An 11,277-nucleotide genomic window follows, 5' to 3' on the forward strand; every position below is an offset into this window, starting at 1 on the left:
ACTATGCAGATGCTTCAAAGTGATTTAGCACAACTACTCCACAGCCCGACTTTCCAAAGAGAGAGTCATCTTTACGACAAGTAAATGACTGACTCATTTATCCAGAAGATAAAGTGATTTGTTCTCATGTGGATGGGGAATTCAGTTTCCTTATTTACAAGGAACAAGGTCAGAGCTGAAGATGCTGTCTTCCAAATACAAAGCAAATTTGTAGAGGGTGTATTTCACTGAAAGCCAATGTATAAATTACATAAGGGAAAAAAAAAAGAATTATAGGGTCCGCAATTGCTTTCCAGGGTATAAAAGGACATTTGATTTTTTTTTTTCTCAAAGCATAATTCAGAAGGAAGTGACACCCCAGGGAGCCAAGATTGGGTTTTCTTGTAGGGCAAGAAAGACATTTTTCTAGGGGAGGGAAATGTACATGAGGGTTTGGGAGAAGGAAGGATGATTTCTGCCGTTGAACAATGCTGCAAATGAAGCCCAGAATACAAGAAAGTTTTTTGATCATTAAGTACTTTTCTGCACAGATATATCAACATAAAAGGGCAGAGGTAGTCTTAAGAGTTTCTCTGCTGACGTGGCTTACAGAGGCGGCACTTGTAGGGGAAGGGTGGCAGGGAGATTTATCTTGAATCTGTTTTTTAATCTATGCTTTCAGGGGTCAGATGATGAGGGGAAGTATCCAAAGGTGTCTCCAGTTGCCACTAGCGTGGGAAGAAATTGTTGTCCAGTTGTTCCTCAGTGAAGAAAGAATAGAGATCCCAGAGACAGAAAGTGAAATTCATTGGGCATCTTCTGTTTTCCAGGCTGACAAAGAAGGAGCAGAATCTTCTCCCTTTGGGTCCACAATAGTCCTTTCTCATTTGATGGTCAAGGTTCCTGGGAATCAGTGTATTGTGATGATTTGGGGATTGCTGTCTCTTAAGGATCTTTATCATTGTTGTTGCCTAGTGTAATAATTATTGAAGCCTGAAGACAGTGTGTCCAACTGTCTTAGTTCTGGAAGAATCCTGATGTGCCAGTGAAGAGAGCTGGGAGGCTGTCAGGCTCCTCAGAGGAGCATTTCCTGCTGTGAGAACCATCTTCTGTCAGCAGAAAACTTAGTGGTCAGTGTCAGCAAAACCTAATGACAGCAGTGGGAGCTTTGGACTTCGTGCATTGAAAGACTGCAGGTTAAGAACTACTTAATTCTTTTTTTTAGCCTCATGAAAGGTGGCAAGTTATCTCTCTGTGATATATGGGAGTATACCAGGCGCAAATTGAGGCACCAGGTGTGTGAATTAGGCTCCTGAACTATGAATGGATGGTGTTCTTGTAGCCATAACTTAGTTGGAACTTTTTCTGAATAGGGGCTATGAATGGTGTTGCCGAATAAAATACAGAATGTTCAGTTAAATATGAATTTTAGATATATAATAAGTAATCTTTAATATAAACATGTCCCATGCAATGTTTGGGACATGGCTACACTGAAAATTCTGTGCTGTCTATCTGAAATTCAAATTTAACCTGGCAGTCTGTATTTGTTAAATTTGCAAACCCTAGTTGGGAAGTAGGTAATGTGTTGCAAGATGTTGGTCATCTGTGATGAAGGTGCTGGCAGAAGGGGAAAGTAAGGAATATCTGGGGACAAATTACCTGTGTTGGGTATGTGAGCATTTTGTCTTTAAATGTAACCAGTGTGGCTTCCTTGTAGAGTGAATGCACCCAGGGAATTAATGCAGAGCAGAGGCCAGTTTTCAGAGTGAACCCTGAAACTATGTGCTAAACCTCATTACAAGCTTTCTCATTTCTCCATACTTTTATAGCTTTTTGTTTTTATAATTCCAGTATAAATATATTTTTGATTCAAGCCTTGGATTAATTTCACCTATCATCCTTGTACTAGTAACTCTGACATTTAAATCTGTATTTTGGATTATCAATTGATTACCAATGTACTTCTCACCACATATCATCCTTTCAGAAAGGATTTGTCTGGAGGTTTTTAGAAAAGGATGTCTATGGAGTTCCGGATAGTTGCTATTTTTATGTTAGCAGCAACATCTTTACATTTAAAAGAGAATTAGTTTGAAGTTTCAACAAAATTCAGCCTAACATAATTATGGTAAAGACTGTTTCTTGTGTCAAAATATCTGTGCAATGAGATTTGTGTCCTTAAACTATTAATTTCACTGGCCATTACCTAAGAAGTAAAATAAAGTAATCAGAATATATTTGGAAGAACACTAAACTCAGATTAAGAAGACCTGAGATTAAGTTCTCATGCTTCCTTTTACTATGTGCCTCTCTGGTTTCAATTTTTTCCTCTCCAAATTGGGGGCGTGGGTGTTGAATAACTTTTAGGGTCTCTTGGGACTGTAGCATTCTATGACACTGCGTTAGTAGTTTATAACGAGTGTACAAATTAATTTGTCAGCCTCAGATTCTGTCGGTCTCTTTCACCTGGAACTACCCATCTGCCATCCTCATCCCATCTGTAGAGAAAAGAGCAGCCACATTTGCCTCCATTTTCTAAGACCAAGGTGCTGAAAAATTACTACCCTAACAGCCAAGGACCGAGATGGAAGTTCTTCTAGCTACACTTTTTGTAAACACAAAAAATGATGACTTTTCAGAGGTCCTTTAGCAATGGCTCTCTGGCTTCAACCCACCTCCTTACTCCCTATGGGTTGATGATACAGGATTGCTCTTTATTTGTTTAGGCACAGCTGAAAAAGTCATGGTCAGCAGCTCAGTTTTGGGCACTCTTCCCAGAATATGTATGTGAGTGGTTCCTATGCATTAAGCAAGTATTTATGTTGTGTTCATTTGGACCCAGCCACTTTGACTGATTTAGAGCTTCAGTAGATACAGTTAGTCTGTCATGGCTTATAACGGTGCTTCTTAAATATGAGACAACTAAAAGCAACTGAATGCTGGAATTGCTTCACCGTGGCTTATGAGGGCTGACAACTTATCAGGAATTGTGTGAGCTGATTGTTAAGTGCAGCCATTATTAAAAATTAAATAAAATAAACTTACAACAAGTAAAGTATACTAAAAACAAAGATCATAGGTATTTGAAACACATTATTTCCCAATTATTTTCTTTATATTTCTTAAAAAATTTTTTTAATGTTTATTTATTTTTAAGAGAGAGACAGAGCACAAGGAGGGGAGGGGCAGAGAGAGGGAGACACAGAGGGGAGAAGTTGGATGTTTAACCAACTGAGCCACCCAGGTGCACATCTTTATATTTCTTAATCACTTTATATATCAATGCTCTTGATGTTACATGCATCTATTATACCTGTTTAGTGGAAATATTATATTATGTAATTATTTGTTACTGCACATTTCTTACCAACCATACATTCAGTGACCTCAGGTTGGTAGCTGTGAATAGACCATGATGGGAGTATTTACACCACAGAAATCAGCAAATGCTACTGACCAGACCTTGATTTGTTACTTTGTTGATGTCTAGACCTAAGAAATTAATGGGGTGAATGTTACTAATACAGACTAAATTTAAATGTGTGGGGGCTCCTGTGTGGCTCAGTTGGTTAAGTGCCTGACTCTTGATTTAGGCTCAGGTCATGATCTCATGGTCATGGGATCAAACTCTGTGCTATCAGCATGGAGCCTGCTTGGGATTCTCTCTCCCTGTCTCTCTGCCTGTCTCTTGTGCGTGCACTCTCTCTCTCTCAAAATAAATAAATAAACATCTTTTTAAAAAAGTGGGTAGCACCAAAAAGTGAGGAAGTATGATTCCAGTATTCGAAAACATTTATATATTTCAACAAAAAATTACTCACGTCATTGATGAATGAGTGAAGTTCCAATATTGTCTTCATTGCCTCACACTTGTGGAACAATTACTCTTCCGTGTAATAAAAATATCAACCAACATTCACATAAGAACTACATGTGTTATTCAAAGGCAGACATAGATTTTGGCTATGAATGCAATTCAATATCCGTACAAAATCGATACAAAATCCGTGAAAGCATTCTGTGGGAACCAATCAGCTCTACAGAATTGGAAATAAAGAGTATTGGACATTTTATTATTTATAAATTGTGGGCCACACATTATATTGGTAAAAATTTATAATGCATTTATGTACATATAAATATACACAGGTTTTTTTTCCTCAGAAAGCCTGTAATTGAACATTTTTTTGCATACCACTGACTCAAACCTCTATTTCAATAAATCTTCCTTATTCCTTCTTGAGACCTTCTGGTTGGCCTGTTTGCTGGGGCTGACACAGTCCTCTGCTGAGGCCATGCCTCCTGATTTGAAACTGTGTTTCAATAAGTTCTTAAAAATCTTTCTTTCCTAGAATCCCCACTCTGATGACTGCTTCATCTCACCATATTTTGTTGTTCCTGATTCCCCTTGGGTCTTGACCATTGGAACTGGGTTTTGATTTGTTACAATAGAAAAGAACTGCCATCTCCTTGGTCCCATGTGTTTGTAAGGGAAGTTCTGCTAAAATAACCCTCCCCACCCCAAACCTCTGTCTCCAACCTTATCACTTTCCACTTAACCTACTGATAAGTTGGGAGGAAGAACGAACTTGCTTGATTAACTGTGGACCTAGAGAATACCTGAATTCTTGGTTCTTCCTTGTGGTAAGCTTCTAGGAACACCCTCTTTACATCAGGCAAAGGCCTGTAGTTTGGTGATGCAAATTTATATTCGGGGTGTAGTGTAAGGAAGCTTGATGTGGCCCCATAATTCAAGGTATTATATGTAATCAGTTGTATTAATAATAAAAACGACATTCTGATCTTGGATTGTCACCTTCATCTTATTTTTTAGTAGGTTCTAAAGTCAGGAGGGAAAGTTATTTATGGGGTCTCTAAAACCATGTATGTTATGGCACCAAGGTCTTGAAGATGAGAATAGATCTGCCCTAGTTACAGCTGTGTATCCATCCTCTGTCTCTCACAAGCTGATTCCTCCCTGTTTGAATCCACCCAACTCTTAGTAAACTGGCTTTCTAATCAGATCTTGTGGTATCTAATCTGTCTTCATCTCTCTGATCCTCATGGCTTTGGTGATAATCCAGCTTCCAAAGCTCTCCTAGCTTGATGTCTTTCACTCTGACAGGTCCCGTTTTCTTTTGACCTTTGGAGTCACACAGACCTGAGTTTGAATCCTAGCTCTGTCATTGCTGAGCTAAATAACTTTGAGTTTAAATTTTCTTAGATTCTAAATCTGTAAAATGGGTATAAGAGTAGAGCTAATCTCATAAAGTTGTTTGAAGATTGTGCAAGGTAAATATGCAAAGATTTGACATAGTCCCTGACAAATAATAAGTACTCAAAAAATGATAACTATAACTTTTTTCCTTCTCCCTCTCTCCTGCCTATTAGGATTCCTCAAACTTTAGACCACGGTCCTCTACCATTTGCATTCATTCCCATTTAGAACATTATTGAGCCACTTGGCTTTAGCCAGCACATTCTTTAATGATGTACAAATCTCCACCTCCTTCTTGGCCTTTTCGGTGGAGTGCTATCATGCACATTTTTGACTGACATTAAGACATTGCATATGACATATCCTCCTGTCTGGGACCTGACAACTCTCCAATTAGTATACCCTTCCAACTTGTTCAGTTCTGTCAGTGGCACCCCCATATGTCCTTGTTCTCCGTCTTGAAAGTTGCATTCTTTACTCCCCATGTCTGAGTAGTCATTAAGCCCTACTATTCTTTCTCAGAGCTTCAGTTACCATCCATTCTCAGGACTGACAGTGAAGCTAGCTGAGAAGCTGTTTGATACACCCCCATTCAGCCTCTTCACTGTTCTCTGACCTTCATATCCTTGTTTTCTCCTTTGTGCTTTTGCTCATGATGCCCAAGGGACACTTGATGATCTTTAAGTTAGTCTTTTATTATTTACTGGCTTACATTGCTCTCTCTTTGAAAAATGTGTATCTTTTCTCTTCAACTAGGCCGTAAACTCCTTGAAGACAAAAAACAGGTCATAAACTTCTCGGAATTACTGTAATACTGCTAAACACAGCGCTCAATAAAGGCCTCCTAATGGAATGAATTGATTGAATATAACCCTTTCTTGTTAAGAAAATGTAATAGCCTCCTATGGCCTGTGAAGTCAGTCCCAAGCTCATCAGACTGGCAGTGCAGGTGCACTGTCAGCTGGTTCCATCTTACCTGCTCTGAACATCAGCACTTTCCTGACATGGGCCCTCCATTCCGGTGACCACACTCACACACACACACACACACACACAGGGCATTAGAATGATAATCTTTCTGTCTCACTTTTGCCTGGGGCCTCAAGCTGGTAGGTACTTAACAGCCCACACTAAAAAATGCAATTCTAGATCACTTATGACAAACTTGTAAAGGAGGTGGGGAAATCCAGTGTTGCGTCCCTTTGGCCAGCAACAGTAGGCTGAGGTTGGAAAGGACTGGGAAAGCAGGAAGAACTTCTCTTTGGATAAAGTTGTTTGAGTGCGAAGGCATGTGTCCCTTGTAATGTCAGCAATGGGGGGCTTTCTCTGCATCTCAAGTCCAGTGAAGAGGACTCCACAGTTTTCTGGAGTTTCAAGGGAAAAATGGAACCGATGTGTAACTCACGATGAGAAAATTTAAAGGTGAAAGTCTGTGGCTGGGGCTGCTTGTCTGTTGGCAAAGGAAAGAAAGGTGAGTAAATTCGGAGTCCAGAGTACTTTTGCTGCAGGTTGCCTATGGACCAGTTGGTGGACACATTGCAGAACCAGTTGGGTCCCTTTGAAATGAAAATAGGCCATACTCAAAAGACTTCCGGAGACGAGGCCAATTTGGCAGAGAGAAGTTGGAGGTGTTCAGGTGGACACAGAAGCTGTTGGGAAGGGGTGAGGCTTGTAAGGGCAAGATGAGCATTTCATCAGGCTTCCACCTGCTTCGTTAGCACCTCGTTTTCACTTGCTCCTGAATGGTGAAAGGAGGTCCTGTGATTTTATTAATCTTCCCATCCGCCTTGGGGCTGGCAGTGTGTTTGAAAACTCAAAGGCGGGAGACTTCGCAAAAGCCTTTGAAGGCTGCAAGGAGCCTAACAGATCCATCAGTTCTTGGTGTCTTTGTGGGAATGAATGAATCGTACAGGTGCGTTGAACAAATAAACCTGTCTGCTTCCTCTCCAGGTGATACAGGCCTGCCATTCTTGTCCCAAAGCAATCGAAGTTGTAGTCAATGCCTATGAACACATCAGGTGGAACGTGAAGTGGAAAAGAGCCATCCCAGATGATGACTTGGAGGTAGCGAATCCATTTGCTTCCCATGGTTTTCACTATAAAGTAGTTCAAGACTGCAGTGGAAGTACAGAACGTTCTAATTGAAGAACTGGCTTTCAGAATGCCTGTAAGACCTACTCGAATATTTATTTGTCACATGAAGCACATGGCTATAAAATGCAGGTGTGAGAAGAAGAATAAATAGATGCATCAAGTCTGTAGTGTTTGAGAATGTCTTGGGGGACTTTTCCATTTAAGGGCATGTTGAACAATGGTACAGAGATGACAATTTTACTTTCTCCTCAATAATCTAGATACTGGAATAATAATAGTAATAACAGTAATAATAATAATTGCAATTGCTCATATATAATATTTTTGCCAGAAGATGTGTCTTTCATGTAGATCGTGTCATTCATTTTTCAATAGCTTGAAGCCTTGAAGTAGGCAGGAGCCGTATTAAAAATCCTTAATAAGTTCTGCAGAAAGCCATTGACAAAGCTGAGTTCCCACTCGGCAAATGGACTTTGCTCCCTTTGCAAACCAGTCCTCCCACAGAGCCTCCTGTTCTTGGTTTTAGCCCTCGCAGGCTGTCTCCAACACGTGGGGAGGTATCAGGAGCAGAGTGCAAAGTTCATGCGGCCCAGAGGCGGGCTGCCTAGGTGCAGTCTTATTCTGCTACTTTTTAAGTATCTTACCCTTAAAAAGTCACTTAACCGGCTTTAGTGGCATTAATAGAATAAATATCTGAGTGTATGGGCCACGTAAGGCATGTCAAGTGTATACAATAGCATTTAGATTAATTTCACATTGCCCGTTTTGATATACACTGGCTCAGGCAGTTCACGTAAGTATATTTTATCTCATTTCCTGGGTTCGGAATTGTGGCATACAGTACTATATCCCCCTCGTCTCTCTTCTCTCCTCATGCACCACCGTCTCAGCCCCCATCCCAATTTCGTGTTTAATTTTGTCTCACTGTGGGAGACGCTAGAAAGCTGCCATTGTGTACGAAGTAGGGACTCACTGCCTCATTGTGGATTTCTATTGAAGTAGACTCCGGGGCTTTTCTGGTTTTAACCTGTCTTGCTTTTTCCTTTGCAGAGATACTGGGATTTTTACCACTCTCTCTTCACTGTGTGCAGTAACTCTCCGAGGACTCTGATGCATTTATCGAGATGCGCCATTCGAAGAACGTTGCACAACAGATGTCACAGAGCAATTCCTTTGCTTTCCCTCCCATTGTCATTGAAAAAGTACTTGCTTTTAGAGCCAGAGGGAATCATTTATTAAGCCTTATGAGACAGAAGTTCCCAATCCTAGATGTTTAAGTGGACTCACCGGGTAGACACAGTTTGCATAAATAAAACGGTACTTGGGTTGATTATAACACTTCAGGGATTTCAAAACACTTTACAAACTCCATGTCATTAATCCTAGGGTATCATGGTGAGGGGAAATAAACAAGAAGTAAAGTTAAGGAATTCTCAAAGACAAGAATGGATCCAGAAGGTACCGACAGCAGTGATAACTAGTGTGTATAGTGTTTTTACTTGGTGCCTGATACATTTTTGTAAAACTTTTCATATATCATCTCAATTGAAATGGGACCCAGGTTTTCTTACAACCAATCTCGTTCTCTCCCTTGTCAGTAATAAGTTTACATTACTGTCGAGTTAGCAAAATCATAGGCTTTTGTGACTGGCCTCTTAATCTCAGTGTCTCCCCCCACCCTCCCTCCTGCCACCATAACCACTTAGCAGAGAGTACTGTCACTAGTTTTGCAAACTCCGATCCCCACTCTAAGCTCTTTAACTTATTTCTTGGTGAAGAGAGCACATGAGCATAGTCAAGGAGATTTTGAGTTAAATTTGAAACGAAAAGCAAGATCTACTTAATAGTCAAAAAAAAGGACATTTCAACCCATGCTTATTGAGCCAGAGACTGGAGAAGCAAAGATGAGTGTAAGGTGAGGACTCCTGCCCTCCAGAATCTCACCGCTTAGCAGAGCATCCGGACATACGAGCAGGGAACTGCAGTGTCAAATGTCAGGGGCAAGAGTACAGGTGTAGACTCATTTTAAAGCGCTTGTCTTTCAAAGTCATGTTTCCGACCCGAAGTGTGGTTTTCCTTTGAAAAATGAATATTAAGAGTGAAGGGACTGTGTGACGTAAAGGGAGCTCCTGCTGCTGTTAGTGTAAATGTATTCACTTTCAGTTTCTCCCAACATCTAGAAACTTTTTTTTTATTTTAGTAGGACTTCCTGTTCAGTGCTCCCCTCGGGAAAAATATTGCACACTCAGTGGCTCCCCTGTATGCCACAAGAAAGTTTAGTAAAAGATGTACCAGAAAGTGTGTGAAGGGAAGAACTTAAGTTGGTTACTTGGCCTCATTGTGTACTACCCTGACATTTCAGAGCATCTTAGCTAGAAGATGAGGAACCCTTTGCTAGCAATGGCTGGCTACAGAAAGCAAATCGAGAGACTTTTTGAAAATGGTAAAAGTTTGAAAGACTTGGAAAGAGAAGTGTGCAAATCAGGCTTGTTAGTTAGTGGTTTGCAGAAAGTGAAATATAGTTATTAACCTCTGGACCTCAGGGTTTGTGAGGCCAAGTTCGCTTCACTTTTTTGTTCTTGCTAATCACTTTCAGAAAAGACCATTGCCTCTTAGCACCATTTTTTTAGAGGTTAGAGCAGAAGTAATTAAGCACAAACAAATCCATTTGCCAGTTGTGGGCAGGTTTCTTTTATTTGTGTGGTTCTTCATCTTATTTAACTTTAGGTGCTTGAGTTTTGAGTAGAGATGATGTCACATATTCCGCGAGCCCACCACCTAGACTGTGCTTGTAGACTGGGATTTTCATACACCCTGAGCTCTGTAGGAAAAATCATGAGTAGGTGCAATAACCTTTCTGGTTTTCTTCAGTTTTACTCAAATATTTTGAGAGGACTGTTCTGGACTAAAATAAGATCTATACATTGTGGAATAGGTTGCTGAATTTGTATAAACTAGTCATGTGAAACATGGTCCTTCAGAAGATGGTTTGCTTGCAGCAAGAGGTGCTGGGGGAAGACACATGTTGCCCTCACCTTCAGGAATATTCTGGCCAAAACATTTGTGATGCGCTGTCTTTGTCAATAAAACTTAATGCTGAGGGCAAGGGGAGAGGATATTCCTTGCATTAGAAAACATTTCTCAATCCGCTTGCTTGTACTTAAACATTTTATGTTAATTAGCACATAATACAAGCCTACTTGTTTTGAATTGTTTACTCGTACATTTAAAAGTTATTTCTCCTCATCTCTGAACTTTTATTTAGAGGACTTAAATAAAGCCCTCGTTTCCTTTCATCTTCAGGAATTGTTTATTTACCGACAAGACTTTTTTTTTTTTTTTCCAATTGACTAAAGCGATAGACCTGAAGAGCTCTACATGTGTCATTGCTTTCTTCAACATTTAGAAAGAAAAAGAGGATGAGGAAATGTGCCTGTAAATGAATAATATTTTCAAAAGAAAGTAAAGGGTAAACACAAATAAAAGGCAGGCAGTTGCTGTAGGAACAAGAGTATTTTAAAGATAATAAAGAAATGGTATTAGGGGCGCCTGGGTGGCGCAGTCGGTTAAGCGTCCGACTTCAGCCAGGTCACGATCTCGCGGTCCGTGAGTTCGAGCCCCGCGTCAGGCTCTGGGCTGATGGCTCGGAGCCTGGAGCCTGTTTCCGATTCTGTGTCTCCCTCTCTCTCTGCCCCTCCCCCGTTCATGCTCTGTCTCTCTCTGTCCCAAAAATAAATAAAAAACGTTGGGAAAAAAAAAAAAAAAGAAAGAAATGGTATCAGATCATTCTCTCCCACCTGTCACCATCTGTGTCCTCCTGGGCTTTTCATTTGTCTTCATTCTCCCCATTCACGTAACCCGGAGCAACAGCAACAGAGGAAATGATGCCACTTTTGTAACTTTCTGTAAATAGTCATTTAGTGACCTGAGAAAACAGACCTCTTCATTTTCGTAAGTTACATGTGAGGAAGGATCTTTAATTC

At 40.4% G+C, this 11,277-nt stretch overlaps 1 protein-coding gene across 1 annotated transcript in view; it reads left to right on the forward strand.

Annotated features, from left to right (window-relative positions):
* ASB4 (ankyrin repeat and SOCS box containing 4) overlaps positions 1 to 10,014 on the forward strand; it is a 75,965-nt gene extending 65,951 nt beyond the window's left edge. The window contains exons 6-7 of the mRNA XM_042927339.1: positions 7,151 to 7,264; positions 8,345 to 10,014. Coding sequence (XP_042783273.1) covers positions 7,151 to 7,264; positions 8,345 to 8,533 — 303 coding nt within the window. The 3' untranslated portion in view covers positions 8,534 to 10,014. The remainder of the gene's footprint in view (positions 1 to 7,150; positions 7,265 to 8,344) is intronic.
* Positions 10,015 to 11,277: the final 1,263 nt, after the last annotated feature.

The sequence above is a fragment of the Panthera leo genome, chromosome A2 (assembly GCF_018350215.1).
Source record: "Panthera leo isolate Ple1 chromosome A2, P.leo_Ple1_pat1.1, whole genome shotgun sequence".
NCBI lineage: Eukaryota > Metazoa > Chordata > Mammalia > Carnivora > Felidae > Panthera > Panthera leo.